This window comes from Arachis stenosperma, chromosome 4 (assembly GCF_014773155.1).
Source record: "Arachis stenosperma cultivar V10309 chromosome 4, arast.V10309.gnm1.PFL2, whole genome shotgun sequence".
In the NCBI taxonomy this organism is placed as follows: Eukaryota; Viridiplantae; Streptophyta; class Magnoliopsida; order Fabales; family Fabaceae; genus Arachis; species Arachis stenosperma.
The window spans coordinates 142,182,904-142,209,070 of NC_080380.1; the positions used below are offsets into that span (position 1 = coordinate 142,182,904).

The 26,167-nt window shown below is 34.2% G+C and overlaps 5 protein-coding genes and 1 non-coding gene across 6 annotated transcripts; 3 read left to right on the plus strand and 3 right to left on the minus strand.

Moving 5' to 3' along the window:
- The first annotated feature begins 3 nt into the window (after positions 1–3).
- On the plus strand, positions 4–764 carry LOC130976096 (PRA1 family protein F4-like). Its single transcript, XM_057900859.1, has one exon. The coding sequence runs from the start codon at positions 111–113 to the stop codon at positions 675–677; it is 567 nt and encodes a 188-aa protein (XP_057756842.1). The 5' UTR covers positions 4–110; the 3' UTR covers positions 678–764.
- Positions 765–1,353: 589 nt separating this feature from the next.
- LOC130976094 (uncharacterized) lies at positions 1,354–3,281 on the plus strand. Its single transcript, XM_057900857.1, has 5 exons — positions 1,354–1,691; positions 1,862–1,942; positions 2,067–2,135; positions 2,251–2,436; positions 2,588–3,281. Exons 1-5 carry the CDS (start codon positions 1,590–1,592, stop codon positions 3,212–3,214), a joined length of 1,065 nt encoding a protein of 354 aa, XP_057756840.1. The 5' UTR covers positions 1,354–1,589; the 3' UTR covers positions 3,215–3,281.
- Positions 3,282–3,467: 186 nt separating this feature from the next.
- Positions 3,468–4,362, minus strand: LOC130976095 (uncharacterized). The gene has a single exon (XM_057900858.1). The coding sequence runs from the start codon at positions 4,195–4,197 to the stop codon at positions 3,601–3,603; it is 597 nt and encodes a 198-aa protein (XP_057756841.1). The 5' UTR covers positions 4,198–4,362; the 3' UTR covers positions 3,468–3,600.
- Positions 4,363–16,329: 11,967 nt separating this feature from the next.
- On the plus strand, positions 16,330–18,564 carry LOC130973826 (pentatricopeptide repeat-containing protein At1g71460, chloroplastic-like). The gene has a single exon (XM_057898500.1). It carries the CDS (start codon positions 16,348–16,350, stop codon positions 18,433–18,435), a length of 2,088 nt encoding a protein of 695 aa, XP_057754483.1. The 5' UTR covers positions 16,330–16,347; the 3' UTR covers positions 18,436–18,564.
- A 209-nt stretch (positions 18,565–18,773) lies between these two features.
- On the minus strand, positions 18,774–18,853 carry TRNAL-UAG (transfer RNA leucine (anticodon UAG)). Its single transcript has one exon. It is a non-coding gene; the product is annotated as a tRNA-Leu (tRNA).
- A 1,126-nt stretch (positions 18,854–19,979) lies between these two features.
- On the minus strand, positions 19,980–21,039 carry LOC130973775 (transcription termination factor MTEF1, chloroplastic). The gene has a single exon (XM_057898431.1). It carries the CDS (start codon positions 20,944–20,946, stop codon positions 20,113–20,115), a length of 834 nt encoding a protein of 277 aa, XP_057754414.1. The 5' UTR covers positions 20,947–21,039; the 3' UTR covers positions 19,980–20,112.
- Positions 21,040–26,167: the final 5,128 nt, after the last annotated feature.

The following is a 26,167-nucleotide window of genomic DNA, read 5'->3' on the forward strand; positions in this document are numbered from 1 at the left end:
ATCAATTGAACCTAATACCCTCTAGCTTCAGTAATTGTTGTTAAAGAGTGTTTTTTTTTTTTTTCTACTTAGCCCTTCTTTGATCTTCCAAATTTCATACTTCATATGATATGGCAAATTTTGGAACTAGCCAAAGAATACCAACCTCCTCAAAACCTTCAACCAAAGTTGAATCTCATGAACCAAAAGAGAATCATGAAAAGCTCTATACTGACATCAAAATATACTGTCCCTTTAACATGCCGTTAACTTCAGAAGCTGCAGCAATCAGAATCATGAGGAACTTAGGGAATCTTGGTTTATATTACACATTATTCTTTTGGATCATACTCTTCATAGTCCTCATCCCCAGGCATAAAATTTCATTGATTATTTTGGTTATAATGACATATGTAATAACCATTTACTGTTTAATTCTAAGGGCATTCCCTTATTCTATTTTTCTTCACAAAGTCATAGATAAAAGGTTTGTGTTGTCATTGCTAGTGTTTGTAACTGTGGTGATGCTTGTGGTGACTGAAGCTGGGTCTCATCTTGCAGTTACTTTAGCTATTGCTGTTCCTATAATTTTGATTCATTCACTTTTATGGATTGCTCATCACCATTCCTTTGACACTGAAGATCATTATTGTAATTGTAATTGTGAAGTTGGTGCTGATGGCACAGAGGAAGTTTGATTTTTTAGTTATAAGTCAACATTCTCAATTTTGTTTTTTTTTTTTTTCACTGCAATTGTAATGTAATAGAAGTGTTGGAATTGTGAATAAAATAAATTGCAGCATTCTTTGTTCTTACTTCAAGCTGTGGAATCAGTGATGAATCGGACTGATGTAATTATCAGGTTGGGCTGCCTGCATTATATCCTTTATTCTTTTTTCTTACTGTGAAAATAATTCAAAACATTTTCAATAATAAAGCTTTGTTCCACCTGATAGATTAGTTCGAATCAAGTTTATGTTAAGAGCTATTAGTATTTGAGGAAGTATTTTCACAATAATAAATTAATAATAATAATAATCAGAAAAATTTATTGTTTAGAACATTTTATTTTATTTTTATGTTGTAAAACCAATGATATAAAAAAAAGAACTCATGTCACTCATATATGGAATTTAAGACTATTATCCTCAAATTACCTTTATGAAGTGCTTGTATAGTTGTATTAATTCTTCCAAATTACTATCAACAGCATACTTACCAAAAGATTCATCTTTTCCTCACCATTCTTTCACATCATTAAGAATAGAACATATATTGTCTTAAATTGAATATTCTACAAAAACTTATGTGTAGAAGAAGCTTCCATCCCACAAAAAAAAAAAAGGAATTGTTAATGTATTATAGAGCAGTGACTTTTGCGTACAAAAACTGGTAAGTACAATAAAGTATGATATAACAAGATATTCCTCTACAAAGTAAAAAATGGAGACTTACAACTTCCTCCATGTGTCTCTTCACTGACCTTTTTCTTCCACAGTAATCCTTTTAATCACAAAACACTGACTTATAAGAACCTGTGTTGATCCACCTGAATTGAGTGAATTGCCATATTTGAAGTTATATCAATCCAGTGATCCACTTGTTTGATCATGGCTTCTTTGAGTATGCCTTCTGTTTCAGAACAGAACAGAGATGATAACAACAACAAGAACAATAGTATAAGCAACAAGTTTTTGCTCCCAAGAAAGCCTGTAAGTTTATGCACTATTTGCATTCCCTCAAAGTTGAATAATTGAATCTTATTATATATAGCATCAAGAACTGTACCACTAAATATTTTCTGATTAGGTAAGGTAGCAATAGTTGACTTTTTGTTTCACTGACTTCTTCATTTGGTTTGCAATATCTTGAAACAACAAAGGCAAGACAACCAAATCCAATCATATACAGGAGATTGCGCCGCGGATCAGTGGTGGCGAGAATTTCAGGCAAACAAACTGAGGCAAGATACTGCTTGACACTTCCTTTTTTATTTTTTTATTAAATTTTATATATGATCTGTGCCTTCCGAGTTTCTTTGTTTTTTTGCCATTGACATACATGTTTTCTATGTTCCGAATTTGCAGTACCCTACAAATAAGGAGTTATTGAGAACTATTGCATACTTGAGAAATGCTACAGCAGTATTTTATGAGGTGAGAGATTGATTATCTTCATCATTTTTTAATCTTTTGTTCAAAATTTTAAAAGAATGTCAAAAAAAGTTCTTTATATAACTTTTATGACTTCTGTATCTGGATGTCTATGCAGCCTGATAGAATGTTGCCTTATAACAAGGCCTATATCCATGATGAGGATGATGATGATGAAGTGGGGGTCACAGAAGATGATGAGGAACACAATTTTCTGCACAATGATAAAAAGAGAAAACAAGAACTTGACAAGTCAATGCAAAAGCCTAATAAGAACTCCGGCTACAACTTAACTAGAAAGCAGGTAAAGAAAAGGAATTTATGATTATAGTGATTATCTTCCTTTCTCATATTTTCTTTGTCTATGCAATATAACTTGTGTTAAATTTGAGTGCAGTGCCTTTAACTTGAAATACATTGAGTAACATTTTCAGTGGATCTTTCAAAATGAACAGACAAAAAAGGAATGTGATGTATCTTCTTCTTCCACCTCCCATGTGGTGGTAAACCTAAAAGACACAAGCCAGACTTCGGATCGCGACCAAGGCTTAACCAAAAAGGTTCAACAAACTGATTCTACACGAAAAACATTTATGCAATTCTGTTCAGCAGAGATAATTTGTCCACCAGAACACCGAGCCGCATTGGCAGTGAAGTTGCTTGGAGTACAAGCAGCATTGCTATCTTGTTTAGGTAGTCCTTTCGAAAACCTTTCGCAATTCGCAAGCACAAGAAACAACTCGAAGATACCACTGAGCTTGTTTCAAGCATCTACAAGGTTCTTACCGGCGACAATATGGACCGGAATGTTCATAGTGAGCTTTGCATACACAGTGATGGTGGCTTGGTCTTTGGGATTTAGAGTGCCTATTATCTCAATGTTATGTCTCTCATTGCTGTATTCTTTGTCTGTGTTGGTGGCTGCAGCATCAGGGTTTAGTGTTGTATGTGGCACATTTAGAATTCATGGTACCTTGTTTACATGTTTAGGTGTTCTTGGTTTTGTTATGGTTCTTGTTGGTTTGGTTATGCTGGTTCTTTTTTATTCCTGGCTGCATAAAAAAGTAGAAGTAGCTGAGTAACTCTAATGCTATGCATTGCATTATGGTTTCTGATTATTTGTTAATGTACTTTTATTTTTTGTTTTCACCACATGTAACTAACCATCCTTATTAATGTAACCCATGTTGATCTTATTAGACTTCTACTAACCCATGTATATATATATTATTCTCTGAAATATAGATCTTAGCAAGACTAATCTGAATTCATCAAACAGTCATGACTTGCCATTCAATACAGAAATAGAAATATGATCAAACATATTTCAAATAATTACACTTAAAACAAAAACTGTTATTAAAATCTCAAAATACCAACTTATTCATAGAAAAAAAAATTGACAGTTTTATTACCACATTAATTTAACAAACTCATTTCTTGAGCAAGACTCATAAAAACAGAAAAGTCAAACAGCATCATTTGAAACCTTATCTCCACTCTCATTAGCAACAAAAAGAGGAGCACCTTCTCTTGAAGCAGAAGCAGAACCAGCATCATAATTCACAACCTCAGAACCATAAAAACCAACCCACAAAACTGCATGAACCAAAACAAGAGGCATACTACAAGCCAAAGTCACTGCCAAATGAATCCCTGCGTCAGTTAAAACCAGCTGCACCGCCGTTGCAACCGCGATCACAGCCAACACAAACCACTTGTTTATGATCTTGTGAAGCAGAAAAGAATTTGGCCATGTCCTTAGAATCAAAAGAAAAAGAGAAGTCACGTATGTCATGATAACAAGAAGAATCAGTGACACTTTTCTGGCAGGTATGAGAGTTATGAATAGTATGATCCACACAAAGTGGGTGTAGTATAGACCATAGATGCCAAAGTTTCTTATGATTCGAACTGCTGCAGATTCTGATGTTAAAGGAATGCTAAAGGGGCAGAAAATCTTGAAGTGATTTTCATTTGGAACTTTTGGTTCATAGTTTTCAGGCTTTGATGAAGAGTTTGAGGAAGAGGTTGCTACTCTCTGTGTAGTTCCATAATTTGCCATTTATGTGACACAAAAATAAGAGAAATTCGTTCTAAGCTTAGTGTGAAGATAGGATATATGAAATTCAGTGAAAGCGGCTTGTTATATATATATATATATATATATATATATATATAAGCGAAAGGGGAGTATGATCAAGTCTAAGAGAAAAAGCATATCGATTATCGAAGACTTTGAATCCGAAGACTTGGACAAGTATAAAGAGGAATATTAATGGTATAGTTTATATAAATATGATTAAGGAGTGAACAATAAGAGTTTTGAATTAAAATTAAATTGTGGTAAATTTAATAATGATAGAGTGATGATATTAATATAGAGGTAAGATGATTTAAATTATATGTTGAAAAATAGATTCAACTATTCAAGTCATTGATGGCAATTTTGGGAAGGGCACATAGATAAGAAAACAGCATATTGAAAGAGAAGTGCTTTGAGCACAATGACTTAGTCAAATGTGATTTAATGAATTGCACGTTGAATTTTATCTCCAAAATTATTAATGCAGCCCACCCAAGCAATAGAAAAATTATCCATGCATTCAAGTTTAATGTTAGATTTAGACAATAATTTTTTGAAATAGATAGTATTTTTTTCCCCCAAAAATTCGGCGTTGTTGTAAAATAAATAAATAAAAAAGATATAATAAATATAAAATAAAAAATATAAAAAAAAGATTTTAGTATTAGTATTTACTAGTATAATTATTTCACAGTAATAATAGAAGTAACTTATATATTTACTACTATTATATTAATAACGTACCAAAAGAGAGAAGAAAAAAATTTTGTACTATCTAAGTAAATTCAATTGGAAGAATGGTTGGTGGTTAATGATCATCCATATTGTAACACCTCTCTTTAGATGACCATTAAAGATTATGTCTCATTAAAATTTTACAAAAAAAATTCAATGAAAAAAGAAATTTAGTGAAAAAAAAAATAGTACAATATCATTTGAGGGGAACTGCCTTATTAAAAACCTTGTCAAGAAAAATCCAATAGAAAAAACCTAACCAAGGAAAAAAGAGTACAATCTCCCCCTCTTGTCGACATTATTTAATATCTCAAAATCGGCGAATGCCAATCTGATGTACCAATTTTTTAAAAGAAGATTTTGGGAGTAACTTTGTAAATAAATCTGCCAGATTATCACTTGAGCAGATTTGTTGGACATCAATCGTCTCTTGATTTTGAAGATCATGAGTGAAGAAGAATTTGGAAGAAATATGATTTGTTCTATCACCTTTGATGTATCCACCTTTAAGTTGAACAATGCATGTTGTATTATCTTCAAAAAGGACAGTTGGAGCTATCTTATGATCAGTTAGTCCACATGATGACAAAATATATTGGATTAAACTCCTAAGCCAAAAACACTCGCAACTTGCTTTATGAATCGCTAGTATTTTGATATGATTAGAGGATGTTGTCGCTATCGTCTGTTTCGTGAACCTCCATGATATAGCTGTACCACCATATGTGAACACGTATCATATTTGAGATCTCCCTTTGTGTAGATCAAACAAGTATCCTGCATCTGCATAGCCAGCTAGTTGTGACTTGGATCCATAGGGATAAAACAATCCCATATCAACCGTTGCATAAAGATATCGAAAAATTTGTTTCATTCCATTCCAATTTCTTCTGGTTGGAGAGGAACTATACCTTGCTAGTAAATTTACAGCAAATGATATGTCAACTCGTGTATTATTAGCAAGGTACATTAGCGCTTGATGACAAGTCATCTTAGCCTAGTTTTACTAATCTTTTTCTTTTGTTTTCACTTGAATTATGCACTTTCTTGAGCCTTAAGCAAGCCAATTGGGTAGATTTTCATGCTTCTTTTGATTGAATCAACCATATGTGAATTAATGCAAACTCATGAGGTTTTATGCTATAATTGTTACATATTATGAAAATGAATACTTATGATTTTGGGCATAGCTTTGATGTGTTTGGTTGATTAATGATAGGTGAAGAAAGCTTGGAGAAAAGTGGAAGAAAGAAGGAACAGCTAGAAGCAAAGAGGAGACAATGAAACAAGTGAATTTGAACCAGGAAACATAAAGTTGGAGTTGAAGTTAGCCCTCAAACTTTGGCATAAACTTTTGGTGCAAAGTTAGCCTCAAAGTTAGCCCCCTAACTTGAAGGCTAACTTGAGAAGTTGAATTTTCTTCCCTGAGCCACTCAAAGTTTGCGCCAACGTTAGCCCCCAAACTTGGAGGCTAACGTTGGCATGACAATTCTCACCAAGGGTAGCCAAAGTTTGCGCCAACGTTAGCCCCCAAACTTGGAGGCTAACGTTGGCATGTTAATTTCTCCCAGGGGCTGGCCAAAGTTTGCGCCAACGTTAGCCCCCAAACTTGGAGGCTAACGTTGGCGCCATATATGCATAAGGAAGGGCCAAAGTTGGTGCTGAAGTTAGCCCCCTAACTTTGGCACCAACTTTGGCATCAGAAAAATTGATTTGCTGATATGAAAAGTTGGCCTTAAAGTTAGCCCCCTAATTTCAACTCAAACTTTGAATCCAACTTTGCAAAAATCAAATCCGGTTCACATGGTTCACTTGGGTTTCTCTCCAAACTTCAAGAGCAATTAACCAAGGCCTCTTTCAACCCAATTCCACCAAGAGTAAGGGCCCAACTCAAGGCTTGAAGATCAATTGAAGAAAGTGTATAAATAGGCTAGAATTCAAGTTATTCGGGGGGTTCCCTTTTTAGAATTTTTCATAGAGCTTTCCTTTTATTTTAGTTACAGAGAGTGATCTTTAGTTTCTTAGTTTGGGGAAGGAGAATTCCATTCTCTTCCTCTTAGTTTTATTACTTTTAAATTTCAATTACAATTGTCTTGGATCTTGGGTTGGAGAATTGAAGGAATTCTGTTTCAATCTCATCCTTGGATCTCTTTTTACTGCTTAATTGAATTTAGTTCTCTGTTAATTGTTCTTCTTCCATTTTCTTTGCAATTTACAATTCTTTTACTATTGTTCTTATTGGATCTAGGAAGGCATTGAGATCTAGACTTGGTTTCCTAGTCTCTGGGTCCTGAGATCTAATTTTCCCATTTCAATTCTCTGTTTCTTCACTTGTTCATTTACTTTCCTGTTTTAAATCCGATCCAACCCCAATTCCCATTTACTCTTCTGTTTAATGCAATTCAACTTCTCTTTGTTTAATTCCTGCAAATCCAAGTCCCAATCCCCTTTACATTTCAAGTCATTTACATTTCTTGCCATTTAAGATTCTTGCAATTTACATTTCTTGCTCTTTAAGTTTCTGCCACTTAATTTCTTGTTTCTTAAGATTCAGCACTTTAATTTTTGTTCTCTTTAAATTCATGCTAATTTCCCATTCCCTTTACTTTCAATGCAATTTAAATTCTGCCAATCACCAATCAATCAACCAAATCTTGATTCGCTTGACTAAATCAACCACTAAACTAAAATTGCTCAATCCTTCAATCCCTGTGGGATCGACCTCACACCCGTGAGTTTTATTACTTGATGCGACCCGGTGCACTTGCCGGTTAGATTGGTGTTATTTTGGGAGAAATTCATTTTTCCACACAAAATATAACATCAAGTTTTTGGCGCCGTTGCCGGGGATTGATTAGATTGACAATGATTAAGTGAGGTGGTAATTTAGATCAAGCACTTTTCCTTTACTTTTGATTAACCCACTAACTGTTTGATTTTTTGCTTAAACTAATTAAAACTTCAATTCGGCAGTAAATTGAAACATCACTGGTTTGTGAATTTCTTTTGTTATGCTTGTATGTCAGGTACAAGAAGAAGCACACTAAATCTTCATGAACAAGATGAAAGAACTCTCAGGAGGCTAAGAAGAGCTGAAAGAGGGAAGAATATTGTTGGAGAAGAGGAATCAGAAGACGAATTTCAAGATATGGAGGAACATTCAACTAATCCACCAGGTGGAGCAGACAACAACAATGGCAACCCAACCTGAGGTAGTTTTCTTTTCATAACTTTTTCAATAGAAATGTTGAATAATTGATATGTATTGCAAGGAACTAAGTTTGGTGTTGCACACCAAAAACAATTTAAGAGAGAATGAAGGTTTCTAAGTTTGGTGTTCCACCAAAACTTCATTCAGAAACACATTCTAGCTTCCTACACATTGCTAGTCTCAAGCAATCAGACAAATTATTCAACCATATAATTGCTTTTTAGTTTTAACTCTATAACCTGTAGCAAGAACATAAAAGTCTGCCAGAGTCAAAATGTTGAATCAGAGGAAGTAGCAAGGAATTTGGCATCATGACTCAAAAAGGGGCACAACAGAAGGACGAACAAAAGAACTGCAAACCAATAGGTTGTATATACACTTAATCTTTGCTGTTGAGAAATGTTTTGAGTATGTTCTGCTAAAGTGTCCCTTGAGTTCAAGCAGAGTCAATTTTCTTTTAAAATAAGTGAGCTAGTTAAGTTTGTGCTTGTGTGTTTACTTTCACTTGACTGAAAAGCATGATCTGCCCCCTGCATTTTTAAATCAATAAAAAAAATGTTTGAATGTGAAGTAAGATAGTTCTCTGCTAGATAGAAGTATGATAAAAGTAAGTGGTGGTATGTGTGTGATTGTATAAAAACTCACTATTAGTGAATAAGTGAACTAGAATGTCTCATTCTAAGTGTAGAGTGGCTTACTGTCTATGAATCTCAATAAGAAAATCCTTGGTTCAAAAGAAAAACAAAAAGAAAGAAAGAAAAGAAATAGCCAAAAGATGGCAGAACCAAAGAAAACAAAAGAAACAAAGCTGGACACCAATAGCTTGAACCTTAAAAATATATGCCTGTGGTGTCTGTGTATTATGATCTGCTTGGACTACTAAGCTCTTTGGAGTGCTTCAACACTCGGTGACTTGGATTAACTAATCCGGGATCATCAGCTGAAAATCCACTATCAAGAGCAACCTAACTACAAGGCATTTAGTAACCCAAAGAGGTGCTGGGCATCAATGTTTGAAAGGAAAGGTGAGCCAAGTGTCCATGGTGAATAATGTGTCAAGTATGCAGAAAAGAAAATGAACTTGCTACATATGACACTCAAATAAAGCTTTGAACAAAGTAATAGCCAAGGATAAGGGAATAATGAGAGGTCATAGCAGTAAGTTACTTGAAGCTTGAAGGAGACTTTCTAGGCCTAAGAGTCAATAAGAAGTGAGTATCGCATATCCACACAAAACCCCATGAACTACCAATAACTTTCTGCTAGCATAAACATCCTTCTCCACTTCATTCTTTCTTCTCAATAATTCTTTTCTTGCTTGGGGACAAGCAAGTTTTAAGTTTGGTGTTGTGATGACAAGTCATCTTAGCCTAGTTTTACTAATCTTTTTCTTTTGTTTTCACTTGAATTATGCACTTTCTTGAGCCTTAAGCAAGCCAATTGGGTAGATTTTCATGCTTCTTTTGATTGAATCAACCATATGTGAATTAATGCAAACTCATGAGGTTTTATGCTATAATTGTTGCATATTATGATAAATTGAATACCTTATGATTTTGGGCATAGCTTTGATGTGTTTGGTTGATTAATGATAGGTGAAGAAAGCTTGGAGAAAAGTGGAAGAAAGAAGGAACAGCTAGAAGCAAAGAGGAGACAATGAAACAAGTGAATTTGAACCAGGAAACATAAAGTTGGAGTTGAAGTTAGCCCTCAAACTTTGGCATAAACTTTTGGTGCAAAGTTAGCCTCAAAGTTAGCCCCCTAACTTGAAGGCTAACTTGAGAAGTTGAATTTTCTTCCCTGAGCCACTCAAAGTTTGCGCCAACGTTAGCCCCCAAACTTGGAGGCTAACGTTGGCATGACAATTCTCACCAAGGGTAGCCAAAGTTTGCGCCAACGTTAGCCCCCAAACTTGGAGGCTAACGTTGGCATGTTAATTTCTCCCAGGGGCTGGCCAAAGTTTGCGCCAACGTTAGCCCCCAAACTTGGAGGCTAACGTTGGCGCCATATATGCATAAGGAAGGGCCAAAGTTGGCGCTGAAGTTAGCCCCCTAACTTTGGCACCAACTTTGGCATCAGAAAAATTGATTTGCTGATATGAAAAGTTGGCCTTAAAGTTAGCCCCCTAACTTCAACTCAAACTTTGAATCCAACTTTGCAAAAATCAAATCCGGTTCACATGGTTCACTTGGGTTTCTCTCCAAACTTCAAGAGCAATTAACCAAGGCCTCTTTCAACCCAATTCCACCAAGAGTAAGGGCCCAACTCAAGGCTTGAAGATCAATTGAAGAAAGTGTATAAATAGGCTAGAATTCAAGTTATTCGGGGGGTTCCCTTTTTAGAATTTTTCATAGAGCTTTCCTTTTATTTTAGTTACAGAGAGTGATCTTTAGTTTCTTAGTTTGGGGAAGGAGAATTCCATTCTCTTCCTCTTAGTTTTATTACTTTTAAATTTCAATTACAATTGTCTTGGATCTTGGGTTGGAGAATTGAAGGAATTCTGTTTCAATCTCATCCTTGGATCTCTTTTTACTGCTTAATTGAATTTAGTTCTCTGTTAATTGTTCTTCTTCCATTTTCTTTGCAATTTACAATTCTTTTACTATTGTTCTTATTGGATCTAGGAAGGCATTGAGATCTAGACTTGGTTTTCTAGTCTCTGGGTCCTGAGATCTAATTTTCCCATTTCAATTCTCTGTTTCTTGCTTCACTTGTTCATTTACTTTCCTGTTTTAAATCCGATCCAACCCCAATTCCCATTTACTCTTCTGTTTAATGCAATTCAACTTCTCTTTGTTTAATTCCTGCAAATCCAAGTCCCAATCCCCTTTACATTTCAAGTCATTTACATTTCTTGCCATTTAAGATTCTTGCAATTTACATTTCTTGCTCTTTAAGTTTCTGCCACTTAATTTCTTGTTTCTTAAGATTCAGCACTTTAATTTTTGTTCTCTTTAAATTCATGCTAATTTCCCATTCCCTTTACTTTCAATGCAATTTAAATTCTGCCAATCACCAATCAATCAACCAAATCTTGATTCGCTTGACTAAATCAACCACTAAACTAAAATTGCTCAATCCTTCAATCCCTGTGGGATCGACCTCACACCCGTGAGTTTTATTACTTGATGCGACCCGGTGCACTTGCCGGTTAGATTGGTGTTATTTTGGGAGAAATTCATTTTTCCACACAAAATATAACATCAGCGTTCCAATGACACTTCTTCAAGACTAAAGATATCTTCATTTCTTCTTTGTGACGGAATTGATCATTTTTCACATCCAAAAACCTTATGATCATTGGGGTACTTAATGGATGTGACTTATCCATATAAAATTTCTTCAAGATCTTTTTTGTGTATGTTGTTTGATGAATTAAGATCCTATTTTTTGTATGCTCAATCTACAGGTCAAGACAAAATTTAGTCTTTCCAAGATCTTTCATCTCAAACTCTTCTTTTAGAATTTTTATAATTGTTGGAATCTTTTCAAGAGTTCCAATGATATTTAAATCATCAACGTACCCAACAATTATAATGAATCCAGATGCAAATTTCTTTATGAAAATACATAGGCAGATATCATCATTCTTAAATCTATTTTAGCCAGATACTCAGTAAGACGATTATAGCACATTCATCCAGATTGCTTTAGACCATATAAAGATCTTTGCAATTTAACTGAGTATAATCCCTGCGAATATTCATTGGATGGTTTAGATATCTTTAGTCCTTCAAGGACTTTCATATAGATATCACGATCTATGAGCCGTATAAGTAAGCTGTTACCACATCCATTAAATGCATATGTAGTTTATGATATGCGGATAAACTGACCAAATAACGTAATGTTATTGCATCCACTATAGGGGAATATGTTTCTTTATAATCTATACCGGGTCTTTGAGAAAAACCTTGTGCCACAAATTGAGCTTTATAGCGTACAACTTTATTTTTCTCATTTCGTTTTCTCACAAATACTCATCTGTATCTGACAGGTTTTACATCTTCCAGTGTACGGACTACAGGTCCAAAGACTTCACGTTTTACAAGTGAGTCTAACTCAGCCTTCATGACTTCTTCCCATTTTGACTAATCATTCCTTTGTCGACATTCTTCGACTGTTCTTGGCTCAAGATCCTTACTTTCATGCATGATATTTAATGCCACATTATACGCAAATATTTCATTGACAACTATCTTATTTCGTTCCCATTTCTCTCCTGTAAAGACATAATTTATCAAGATCTCGTTATTTTCACAATTTTCAGGTACCTGAACATCTTCTGGCGTTAAAATTATATCAAAATTTTAGACAACTGCATGTGTCTTTACTATATTTTTTTGAACAAGAATAATATTTATCTCTTTTTTTTCAAGATTTTTTTTCTTTAGAACCGACAGGCCTGCCACACTTCTGGCGTAAATTTGTTTCAGTGGCTATTTGTCCGACTGGGACATCAATTCGAATTGGGGCATTTTTCACTGGTATATAAGATTTGGTTATCCTCTTGGACTCGGAAAATGCATCAGGTAGTTCATTTGCTATTCTTTACAAATGTATAATCTTTTAAACTTCTAATTCACGTTACCCTGATCGAGGATCTAAATGTATTAAGAATGATGCATTCTAATTAAATTCCTTTTCAGGAAGCTTATTCTCTCCTCTTAATGTTAAAAATTTTGATTCATCAAAACGACAATCCGCAAATCGTGTTTTAAATACATTTTCAGTTTATATCTCAAGATACATCACTATAGAGGGAGAATCATATCCAACATATATACCCAATTTTCTTTGGAGTCTCATTTTGGTGCGAAAAGGTGGTGCAATGGGAACATATATCGCACACTCAAATATTCTTAAATGGAAAACATTTGGCTGCTGGCCAAAAACTAATTGCATAGGAGAGAACTGATGGTAACTCATTGGCCTTAAACTAATAAGTGTTGTGGCATGTAAAATAACATGCCCCAAGCTGAAGTTGGGAGGTTTGTTGTCATAAGTAAGGGTCTAGCAATCAATTGGAGGCGTTTAATAAGTGATTTTATTAACCTATTTTGTGTGTGAATATGAGCTACTAGATGTTCAACACTTATTCTGTTAGTCATACAATAAGCATCAAAAGTTTGGAAAGTAAATTCACCAGCATTATCAAGACGAATTGTTTTGATTGGATTTTCTGAAAATTGTGCTTTTAATTGAATAATTTGAGCAAGTAATCTCGCAAATGCCAGGTTGAAAGAAGACAATAAGCACACATGTGACCATCTCGAAGATGCGTCTATTAGGACCATAAAATATCTAATAGATCTATATGGTGAATGAATATGTCTACATATGTCGCCTTGAATCCTTTCTAGGAATTCAGGGGATCCAAATCCAATCTTTACTGGTGATGGTCTTAAAATTAACTTTTTCTGAAAATATGCAACACAACAAAATTCACTAGATTTAATAATCTTCTGGTTCTTTAGTGAATATCCATGAGAGTTTTCAATAATTCTCCGCATCATGATTGTTCCCGGATAACCCAATCGATCATGCCAAGTTATGAATTCATTTGGGCTAGTAAACTTCTGGTTTACAATGGCATGTGGTTCAATTGCACTAATTTTGATATAATATAACCTAGATGAAAGTGAGGGCAACTTTTCCAATATCACTTTTTTATTTAAATCATGAGTTGTGATACATAAGTACTCATGATTTTTCTCATTCATCATTTCAATATGATATCCATTTTGATGAATATCTTTGAAACTCAATAAGTTCCTTAGAGATTTAGTATATAATAGTGCATTATTTATTATGAATTTTGTTCCTCCAGGAAACAAAATTATAGCTCTTCTGGAGCTTTCTATCATATTGTCTGAGCCAATAATAGTATTAACATATTCTTCTTTTGGCACAAGATAGGTAAAGTATATATTACTTTTGAGAATGATGTGCAAACTTACACTATCCGCAAAACATACATCTTCATTATATGCCCTTGCTATTTTCTTTAAAGACAAATAATAATAAAATGAGTAGAAATATTTGTGGAGTAAAACTATTTTCTTGATTGAAAATACTTTTCTAAGAATTATAATATATACTAAAAATTTTATTATTATTATCTTGGCACATTTATTAATTTTGAAATTCATAAATATTTTATTATACATCATACTTGAAATTCAGATGTATAGAAAATAAAACTTAACAATAAGTTTCTTATATTATTTATTTACATGAATAGTTAACAATCCCACGTATTAAACTATTCCATCATTGATCAAATGGCCAATATTTTCTTTAGGATTCTCAAAGAAATCAGATACATCATAATGAGTGATTGAGTGATGTAATTTTCAGCATCATTCGAAACAAAATTTGTTTCCTTTTTTTGTCGTCTTTTTTCAAAGATGCTTGATAAAGATCAACTAGGTGCTTTGGGGTACGACAGGTACGCGATCAATGGCCCTTTCCACCACAACGAAAATATTTATCCTCTGTTGATTTATTTTGTCCAATATTTCTTTTTTTTATCCCACTTCTGGTGAGATCCTTTCTTATGAACATAATTCTTCTTCCTTCTATAATTTTTCTTGTTACCAAAAGCTTACGATTTACCTCTTCTGAGGTTATGATTTGTCGCATTTGCTTCAGAAAATGAGGAGGCGCCAACTGGACGCGCTTCATATTTTTTAAAATTAATTCATTGTTGCGTTTAGCAACAAGAAAGCAAGAAATTAACTCATAATATTTTTTAAATCCTTTTTCTCGATACTGCTGCTGCAAGAGCACATTCGAGACATGGAAGGTTGAGAAATTTTTCTCTAACATATCATTCGAAACATTGTTAAATTATATTCATTTCTGAATTTAAAATCCTTTAGACGCAAGTGCGTCTATTCATATCGGACTTGAGGAAGGATCACCGTCTTTTGATGATTATATCTTTTTTCAAGGTCTTTCCACAGATCTGTAGGATCTTTTAATGTGAGATATTTATTTTTTAATCCTTCTTCAAGATGACGACGAAGAAAGATCATGACTTTGGTTTTATCCTTTTGGAATGCATTATTTTCAGCGTTAGTGGTATCTCCAAGATTCATTGAATCAAGATGGATTTCAGCGTCTAGTATCCATGATAAATAGTTGTTTCCAGATATATCAAGAGCATTAAATTTAAGATGAGAAAATTTCGACATAATGAAAATTTGTTACCTGAGTTTTTCTAAAATTTTATCAGAGTATCATGATGATAACATGTTGTAAAATAAATAAATAAAAAAATATAATAAATATAAAATAAAGAAGTATAAAAAAAATTCTAGTATTAATATTTACTAATATAATTATTTCACTCTAATAATAAAAGTAACTTGTAGATTTACTACTATTATATTAGTAACATGTGAAAGAGAGAAATTAAAAAGTTTTATTTTGTACCATCCAAGTAAATTCAATTAGAGGAATGGTTGGTGGTCAATGGTCATTCATATTGTAACAGGCTTAACTAAATATTGTTAGTAAGTAAGTTTAATCAAATTCGTATATATATTTTTTTATCTCGTTCTTTTTTATTCGTTTTCTTTTCTTTTTTCTTTTTGATTTTTTAGTGCTCCTCCCTTTTTTTTAATTGGGTTAAATTATGTGTACACCAAAATCAATCACCAAAGTTAGTTATCAGTATAAAATACATGTTAAAATATAAATATACATTAAAAATACATTAAACTACACATATATTTATATACAAATATATTGGTGGTTAATTTTAGTATACAAATAGTATTTTTATTTTTTATTTTTTCTATTTCTTTTTATGTATTTTTTTATTTTGTTTATTTATTTGTATATTTTTAAAAAATTAGAAAGAAAATAGAGAAATTTATAAAGAAAAGCACAAGAATTTTTCAAAAAAAACAAACAAATATTTTAAGGTAAACATAACCTTTTGTAAAAAAACAAAAGGAGAAAACACACAAACTTTACAATAATAAATATAAAAATATTTTTAAATTAAACATATAAAAAATATATAAATTTATTGAAAATAAACACAGATATTTTATAGTGATAAATATAAAATTTTTTGTATTTTTTTAATTATTCAACTAAAAGCCTACACTATTCAAAACAACAACTGTATTATCCAATTACTATGCTCTCACTCTTACTCAGTTTCAACCATGGCAGCCTCTCTCTCCCTCCAACTTCACTCCTTCCCTCCAAATCCCACCTCACCTTCGCCATCCTCCAACACCAAAATCACCTTCCAACTCTTCAACTTCAAACCACCACTCCCAAAGAAACCCCACCACACAACAGAGCCGTCCGAATTCCCCACCACCAAGAACCACCGCCATCACCATCACCACCACTACAAGAAGCTGAAACATTTCAAACAGAAAGATGCATTTCCATCCTCCTTACCCATCCACACAAAAAATCCACGCTCCATCTACAAAGACATCAAACGATTCGCGCGCCAAGACAAACTCAAAGAAGCACTTACCATTCTCGATTACGTTGACCAACAGGGAATCCCTGTCAACGCCACCACTTTCTCCACTCTCATCGCCGCCTGCATTCGCACCAAGTCGCTACAACATGGTAGAGAAGTCCACGTCCATATCCGAATCAACGGCTTCGAAAACAACGAGTTTTTGCGAACGAAGCTTGTTCACATGTACACCTCTTGCGGCGCTTTGGAAGAAGCCAAACAAATCTTTAACGAGTTACCCTGTAACAGTGTGTACCCATGGAATGCGTTGTTAAGAGGGTCTGTGATTTCGGGTAAAAAGCACTACCTTGATGTGCTTAAAGCTTATACTGAGATGAGGGCATTGGGTGTTGAGTTGAATGTGTATACTTTCACCACTGTGATCAAGAGTTTCGCCGGTGCACCTGCCCTTTTCCAGGGCCTCAAGGCTCATGGGTTGTTGATAAAGAATGGTTTGGTTGATAGTTCAATTATTAGGACGAGTTTGATTGATTTATACTTCAAGTGTGGGAGGATCAATCTTGCGCGCCGCGTGTTTGACGAAATTCCCAACAGGGATGTTGTGGTTTGGGGAGCAATGGTGGCGGGTTTTGTGCATAATAGGCTGCAGAGGGAGGCCTTGGAATATGTGAGGTGGATGGTGGAGGAAGGAGTGGAGGTTAATTCGGTTGTGGTGATGTCGGTTCTTCCTGCAATAGGGGAAGTTTCTGAGCAGCGATTGGGCAAAGAGATTCATGCTTATGTGGTGAAGACGAAGGAGTACTATAGGCGAGTGCCTATTCAGTCTGCCTTGATTGATATGTATTGCAAATGTGGGGATATGAGTTCGGCTAGGCGAGTTTTTTATAGCTCGGCGGAGAGGAATTTAGTTTGTTGGACGGCTTTAATGTCCGGTTATGCTTGGAATGGTAGGTTGGAGCAGGCACTGAGGTCGACTATTTGGATGCAGCAAGAAGGGTTCAGGCCTGATGTTGTGACAGTTGCAACTGTTCTTCCAGTATGTGCTCAGTTGAGGGCTTTGAAACAGGGGAAGCAGGTTCATGCTTATGCTTTGAAGCATTGGTTTTTGCCTAACGCGTCCATAACTAATTCGTTGATGGTAATGTACTCGAAGTGTGGCGTGATTGAATATTCCGAAAGACTATTTGACAGTATGGAGAAAAGGACAGTTATTTCATGGACAGCCATGATTGATTCATATGTAGAAAATGGTCATCATCATGAAGCACTTGATGTGATAAGGTCAATGCAATCATCAAAGCATAGGCCGGACTCAGTTGCAATAGCCAGAATGCTGAGTGTTTGTGGTGTGCTAAAACTTTTGAAGCATGGACAAGAGATTCATGCACAGCTCTTGAAAAAGGATTTTGCAAAAGTCCCTTTTGTTTCTGCAGAACTTATCAATATGTATGGGACTTTGGGAGAGGTTAATAAGGCAAAGTTGGTATTTGATGCTGTCCCTGTTAAAGGTTCAATCACATGGACTGCTCTTATTAGGGCCTATGGAAATAATGAATTGTATGAAGGTGCAATTGCTCTTTTCGATCGGATGACATCGAGAGGTTCTACTCCGACGCATTTCACTTTCGATGCAATGCTATCTATCTTTGACAGAGCTGGATTTGTTGATGATGCTTATAGGATATTCAAGTTAATGACTAGATATAAAATTGAACCATCTAAAGAACAGTTTGATATAATGGTCCGACTTCTTACCCATGATGGTCAACTGGAGAAAGCTCAAAAACTTGTACAGATGAGTTCTGTTGTATAGAGAAGGCAACATCCCAGTTTTCATATGGAAGATTTACATATTGTTAAAACATTCTTGAATCTAGATTAACTAGAGACATGTAATTTTAGTTCAGAATCCATAAGTTGTAATTTATTTGAAAATTTTATACCATACTCATTGTAATAACTATATTTCAAATTTTTTTGTTTAATTCAAGATATAAATATAATTGCTTACCTAATTTAGTTCATGTATTTAAGTTTATATCTTATCTACCTGTATGTACTGAGTTGAGAGGGGCATTTGGATTGTGAATGGAGTGAGTGACTAAGCTGGCAAGATATTTGTCCAAAAATGACAAAAAGAAAGAAAACAAATGACAGCTGTGGGATTTGAACCCACGCCCTTTCGGACCAGAGCCTAAATCTGGCGCCTTAGACCACTCGGCCAAACTGTCAGATGTTGTTTGTTTCCAATAAAATTACTAATTGAATTATTGCTGACCTATTTTCAATTTTTCATTGCTTTCTGGATAACCAGCTTTGCCTTTTACATTACTTTAAAAAGTATTAAGTTTTTATCATTTCTACACTGAAATAAATTAAAGGCCTACTAAATACTAACGACATGAAAGCTTTATTGATAAAATGCTTAGTAGTTTATTCTAAATCCGGACTTATGAAACTATGCACAAATATGTATTTGTCAAACAGTACATATATCACGTAACTAATAGTAAAGCATCCATCAAATGCACAATAGAGCAACAACAATCAATAGTCCAGTGATAACTGTTAATGTTGCAACTGTAAGGAGTAGTGTATCGTTAACTCACTACTTTGTTTTGAGTTGGATGTGGTGTCTTCTCGCCTTAAAGTCATTACTGCTCAAATCCAAGTAGCTTAGAAATTCAAGATCAAACATAGAAGAGAAATTGATTTCGCCCTTGTGATGTTGTCACACTGCACACCAAACCATTTGCAGTAATCTTGTTCACTGGACTAAGATGAGAGCCTGTTCCATGGATCTTCAATGCCTTGTGTAAACACTGAATGCGCATTTTGATCATTTTCGTTACCAAGAACATTTTTCAAGCCATCCTGACCAATGACCATGAGTGAGTTCACCATGCTTCCACACAGAGGAAAACATAATCCCAGTTATATATTGGAATCAACGTGTTTGCTTTATTGTTATATAATGAAGCTCCACAATCCTTATTTAATGATGAATCAGCTTCTTCAAGATTTGTTGATTTTTCAAAATTTGTGATAGGTTATCTTGAAATTGATCCTTTCCAAAACCAGATTAAAGAATTAACACACCAGTATTAACTTCCTCGAAACAATGCTTCATTGCTATTGGTTTTAACGGGTACTAGTCTTCAATTTGTCAGTAAGAGAGTCAAAATAGGTATATTTTCTCCAACTGTTGACAAAGCTATGATATTTCCTAAGATTTCATTATCTGCAGACCCAAAGAGCTTCTAAAATGCATCAATATATACAAATCTCTGCTTAAATTGCTCTCAATTTAGTCCTTAGAGGATAATGTTTGTGTTCTTGAAAGATCAAACGCTCCAAATTAGTCTAAAAAATATATTAGTCAATTAAATTGATCAGAATGCCAAAATCAAAACCAAGGCAAAAAAATACCATGATTCTATACATGAATATTAACAAAAGTAACAAGTTATAAGTGATGAATATACTACTATCACTTCCATTTTGCATAGAATCTTTCATCACGCCACATAAGCATCTTATTCAAAGGAACATCAACAACACCCATTTGCTTCAAATGTAAATGCCTTGGCACAATTTTGTTACGCAAGCTAAACCCAAAGTAGTGTGGAAACTTTTTCAGTTCTTCAACATCCCTACCCATCTCACCAACCAAATACTCAAATTTCGGCCTCAAATTACTTTCCAAACCGTAACCGAATATAGCCGGTACCCGTACCAACGCCCTAACCGCCTCCTCATACTCAAACCCAACCTCCTCCGTCAAAAACTCCACCCTCACGCGCAGATCCTCCACGCGCGTGTTCAGCAGATGCGCGTTCCTGTTCGTCGGCCGGTTCAGACCGGAGAGCCCGATCTCGTCGCGGAGGAAGTAGAGCGTTGGGCGGAGGCAGAGGTCGGGGTGCGGGGAGAGGAGTAGGTGAGGGCAGCGCAGGACGAGGCCGCGGGACTCGGCGGAGGAGGCGGCGACGTCGGTGGCGAGGAAGTGGAACACGGCGGATATGTTATCGGGGGAGAAGGCGGCGGAGGAGGGGGAGAAGAGGGAGGGTGCAGCAGCGGCGATGCGGGGGATGTCGGAGTCGGAGAGGGAGTGGGATTTGAGGAGGTTAACGATGGTGAATATGCGGTGGAGAGTGTCGGAGTCAGGGAGGGAGTCGGGCGGGATAACGGTTAGGTGTTGGAGGTAACGGAGATTTTGGCGGTAAGATGTACGGAACTTGATGTAGTGGGGTTTGTTGTGGAAGGTTCTAGAAGGAGTGTGGTAAGAAGAAGGGGATGGTGAAGGGAGGTGTAAAGAGAGAAGCATTTTTGTGTGTGCTGAACTGAACTGAACTTGAAGCTGAAGTGAAGAGGATAAGGTATCAACTAACAACCATAATTGCTCTGTAACGATTTTTCATACTTCTATTTATTTAAATGCTGTTATCTCAAAAATAATGGGTATAAGTTATTATTAATTTTTAATAAATATAGCCGGGTTAGTAAAAGATAAAATATTACATGCATATACATAGAGAAATTTTCTGTATGAATTTACCTATGGAATTTATTCATGAAAACTTGCTTCATTTTTATACATCCAAATCTGTCTCTGTTTTCGCCGTTTTTTTTTTAATATAAATTTGTTCTCATTTTTTATTTTACGACTTTAGTTCAATTAGAAAAAAAAAAATCAGAGCAAGTCCCAGAAACAAGTTTTGCACTGCATACATTCAATATAAATTTGACATGTTCATGCACAATGTTTTCTATCTAAAATATTCTCCAATACTTACAAGATGATCAAATGTCTTCTTTAGGAAGCACAGAAAGCAACAATTAACATTAGGATTTAAGATTCATACCTTAACAAAAAAAGCATGCCTCCCAGATTGCTAGTAATGCAATTTGTTGAGTTTTTACTTTTTAGAGAAAGCGATTCATTTTTACCAAAACAAAGATATAGAGGTTATCGAGCATCCGAAAATAAGCATGCCTGCATCTCTTGATGAAGAAAATGGTGCTACAAACTACCCAGAAACAAGAAGCAAAGCCAACTCCCATGCCAATGAGGAAAGAGGTTCCAAACTCATCACTATCTCTGTCCTCCTTCTGTTTGGATCTATTGTGCCCTTTCTCTTGTGTGCAGTTCTTGAGAAGGGGAGCTCCAAAAAGCTCTGAAGTTGGGTGCTCAGTGGTGGAATCATTCCCTTGAAATCATTGTATGACAAGTTCAAATGACCCTGGAAAGACAAATTCCGCATGCTTTGAGGAATTCGCTGGACAATTGATTGTTTGAAAGGTCTTAAGATTCCAAAAACCTCATGTGTCCAATGTCATTTGGTACCACTCCCTTCAAATGATTATGGGACAGGTCTAACGCCTGCAACGCAGAGCCTAAATAACTCCGAAAGGATTGATCCTGAAAGCTTGTTGCTCGAGAAATCAACGATGCGCAAAAGCATAATATACTTCTTGTAGGATAGTTCATGGCCTTTCAGAAGCAAATCTAGATCCTCAGTAAGTTTCGGGTAAGTATGTAACTACTCCTTATTGAAGTCTGGTTCCAAGAAGTAGCCATCAGTAGGGTTAACCATCAATAAGATTAGACAGTTCACAGATTTGCAATGGAATACTGCCACTGAATTTGCTCGACCGAAACAAAAGGATCATATTTAATTGGGTGATCCAGGTTGGAATATTTCAAGGACCACAATTGTTTGCAGTTTTTAAGTGAAGGATGAACATTCCCAGAGAAATTGTTGTTATGAAGTCTTAAGTTTAGAGTATTGCCAATGAACCAATAGAGTTAGGAATTTTACCAGTTAACTTGTTTCCCCCCAAACTCAAATGGCTCAAGGATTTGAAAAGCGTCCAACAATCAGGAAATTCTCCAGAAAAGAGATTATTTGAGAGATCCAACTGAATTGACTCTGATTGATTCTCCATGTTATCACACAAGCTGGGAGAGATAGGTCCTGATAAGTTATTGTCAGCTATAATGAAGAAGAACATGACGAAGGATCTAGCATGGTGACTTTACCTGTGATGTTGTTGCATTCAACTCCAAACCATTTGCAGCAATCTTGTTCAGTGGACCTAGATGAGGGAAACTTGTGTGGATCTTCAATCCCCTGCATAAATGCTGAAAGTGCATTTCTATCTTTTTTCATGGCACAGAACATGATTCTGGTTCAAAATCCCCTGGCCTGTGCCTGTGGCTGTGAGTGAGTTCAGCATAACAACAACAATAATAATAACAATGATGATAGTAATAGGCATTCTTGAAGTAGAGGGAAACATGATCTTCAATGGATAACCTTTTGCCTAATATTGTGATAAATTTGGCCATAGTTCTGATTTGGTCATTTCTTGGTTTAATTAATATACAATAGTGAGGATATTTGGGGAAGGTTTTTTTTACTAAGAATTAAGAATCTCATATAAAGGTGATGAAAAGTTCAATGCAAAGTGGGAGTGAATGAGGGCTGGGACATAACATTTATAGAATTATTATTTGTGATAGTGAGTTTGGTAAATGTGAATTCAAAGCATAGCTTATAAAAATATGAGCTATCGTTTGGCTCCTTTTCTATTTCATTTGATTAAAAATAAAAAAAAGGATGATGACTTTTTAGGTGAATCAAACAGCTTAGGAATGAGAAATTCAATTATGTTGCAGAAGGGTTCTTCATTGGTTTAGTTATCACTATGTTAGCTTCATTGCAATTTCCAAGAATTATATATATATGGAGTAATGTAATATTTGTTTAAAAGAGAAAACTGCAAAAATAAATAGTTATAAATGTGTTTTTATTTGTTAAATGAGAGCCCCATAAAGACTTGCAAAACTTTAGTGTTCTACAAAGTTTCTATGTAGTTTCCAAGAACGGCGTGGAAGTCTTTGTTTTGTAAACTATAAAAACGTAAGAAAATATTACAGCTCTGTCAATATTTGGGCTTAGGAAACATTAGAATATATATATAGAGAGAGACAAGTGTGAATAATTTTTCAAATAGTCGTTGTTGCAAGGAAGTTAATAACTCCTAAGCTGGTTTTACCCTGCTAAATTAAATTAGTCTTTTAAAACTTCAAGCCTGTACAAGCTGATAAACATTTTAAAAATAGAAAAGTGATAGTTGCTTGGATGCGTTAGTATCATGCTATTCCAAGTTTGATCCTTGGGAGCAAGCTATCAGAAATTGATCTTCATAATCTGCTATTAAGAGATGGGAAAACAAAGGGATTTAACTTCTTTCACCTAATAATTAACCAATAAAAAAGAGAGATGAGAGAAACATATGGTTTGGGAGATGGTTGTAAAAACAAAATTTTGAGAAAAGAAAGAAATGTAAGCTGATATTCTGCAGAAGGAAAAAAAAAAGGTAGTTAATTACCTAACAAAACTTAACTCTACATCACTAAAAGGAAATCCATAACTCAGATATAGATAAGAAAGAGATCATTATTTATACAAGCATAAAGGAAATTTCGGACCTATTTTGTTATTTTTCATATAAATTTCTTTAAATTTATCATAAAATTACTTGTTTGATACTACGGTTATTGAGATATAAATTAAAAAGAATATTGGTAGAAATAATAGATTGAAAGTTTTTTTTGTGAGAACTGAGAAAAATAAATTAGAGTTAATAAAAAGAAAAAAATATATAAATGATATTTGTTTTTTTACTATTATAATTATAGTTTTAATAAACTCTAATTATTGTTTTAATTAGTACGTAGAAATAAAAAGAAATTTTAATTTAAGAAAGATTTTTTTGAAAGATATTTTACTATATAGATTAAAGTTGTATAAAGAGAATATAAATTCTTTTTATAGTTATTTTATATTATTTTATTGTTGTTTAAAATATGGATCCTAACTTTTTTAATTTCACTTTTATTTCATAAAAGAAAAAAGCTGTAAGCTTATATTTTTAACATATAATTCACCTTTTTCCGATAGAATATTTAAAAAAAAAATAATAAAGAGACTAGAGGTGAAATAATTATTTTTTATTGCAATAATTTTTTAATTCTACTTTTTTAACTAAAATCTCGGATAACTATCTTCTTTTGAAATAATTCTTCACATACAAGTGTTTTCATACAAGTCTTTACAAGTCATTTATATTTAGGGCTGCACATGGATCAGATAATATCCGCATATCCGCGGTAATTATCCGCATCCGATCCGAATTTTGTGGATATTATCCGATCCGCAGAGCCATCGAATCGGATCCGGTCCGATCCGCACTATGGTCAAATCGGATTGTGGATTCGACAGTGATATCCGTGGATCCAATCCACAAATCTGTATTTCCGCACATCACATATAAATAGCATAGTTTAAGACAGTAAACCCTAATATGATATGAATTTTAGTGTGTTATTTTATGAATTTTATGATATTTTGTTTTTAATTTTTTATGTTATACTTCAACTTAGAATAATTAAACTTAAATCTTGTGTTATTATTTTGTTTTTTATTCAAAAGAACTATTATTGATAATATTCTAGGAGTAAATAGGTTTAAACAGATAAAAAATGAATTTTCTAAATTTTTTTTTGTAAAAACAGCCAAACAAAATCTTAAAATAGTTTTTTTTTTAATTATGCGGATATACCCGATATTCGATTCGATCGGATCAGATCGGATCCAACCTAAAAAATACGGATATCGTATCTAATCCGATCCGATGAATGCAGTGCGGATCGGATAGAATTTTAGGCTATATCTGATCCGATCCAATCCGTGTGCAGCCCTATTTATATTCATGCACTTCGAGTTGTTACTGCACGTTTTTCACTGCACGTTCTTCTTCTTCTTCTTGCTGCATGTTTTTCTTCTTCTTCTTCTTGCTGCACGTTCTTCTTCCTCTTCTTCTTCTTCGTTATCGTCGTCATCAAAACCACCACTTTCTCCTCCTCATTTTCATCCTTCTTTTTTCATTGGAATTTCTTCTAGTTAATTTTTTCGTTAGTAGTTTATGATTCTGTAGGTGAATAATGTTTCATTGTTTATGGTTTGAATTGAATATAATGTAAAAATTCTACATTAAAAAAATATTTTCCTGTATTTACAGTAAATTTGGGTGTAACACAAAAATATTTGGGTGTATTTTAAGAATTTTTTGGTGTATTTTTATTCTGATAAATTCTGCATAATTCAAGACTCTTCATCTTCATCTTTCTCTTTTTCATCTTCTATTGTTTCTTTTTTTTTTTCATCATCATCATTGTCTACTTCTTCTTTTTTTCTTATTCATCTTTTCCTTTTTGTTTTACCTTCTCAAGTTTCTTCTTATTTTACTCTCTTAACAATAATAAAAACAAAACAATCAAACAAAAAAAAAGAAAAAACACATAATGCTACAAAATTACTTGGAAGAGGATAAACTTATATTCATTTAACAAAAAGAAAGAAAGAAATAAGGAAAAAAAGAAGAAAAAAATATATAATGTTACAAAATCAATAGAAGGAGAAAGAGGAAAAAAATGCAGCAACAACAACAGTAATAAAAAACAACAATGAAGATGAAAC

Excerpts from the sequence above, each read along its gene's own strand:
- LOC130976095 (XM_057900858.1), bottom strand. The coding sequence starts at position 4,197 with ATGGCAAATTATGGAACTACACAGAGAGTAGCAACCTCTTCCTCAAAC.
- LOC130973775 (XM_057898431.1), bottom strand. The coding sequence starts at position 20,946 with ATGCTTCTCTCTTTACACCTCCCTTCACCATCCCCTTCTTCTTACCAC.
- LOC130976094 (XM_057900857.1), top strand. The coding sequence starts at position 1,590 with ATGGCTTCTTTGAGTATGCCTTCTGTTTCAGAACAGAACAGAGATGAT. Across the intron at positions 1,692-1,861 it reads TTTTGCTCCCAAGAAAGCCT|GCAAGACAACCAAATCCAAT; the intron begins GTAAGTTTATGC and ends GAAACAACAAAG. Across the intron at positions 2,437-2,587 it reads ACAACTTAACTAGAAAGCAG|ACAAAAAAGGAATGTGATGT; the intron begins GTAAAGAAAAGG and ends CAAAATGAACAG.
- LOC130973826 (XM_057898500.1), top strand. The coding sequence starts at position 16,348 with ATGGCAGCCTCTCTCTCCCTCCAACTTCACTCCTTCCCTCCAAATCCC.
- LOC130976096 (XM_057900859.1), top strand. The coding sequence starts at position 111 with ATGGCAAATTTTGGAACTAGCCAAAGAATACCAACCTCCTCAAAACCT.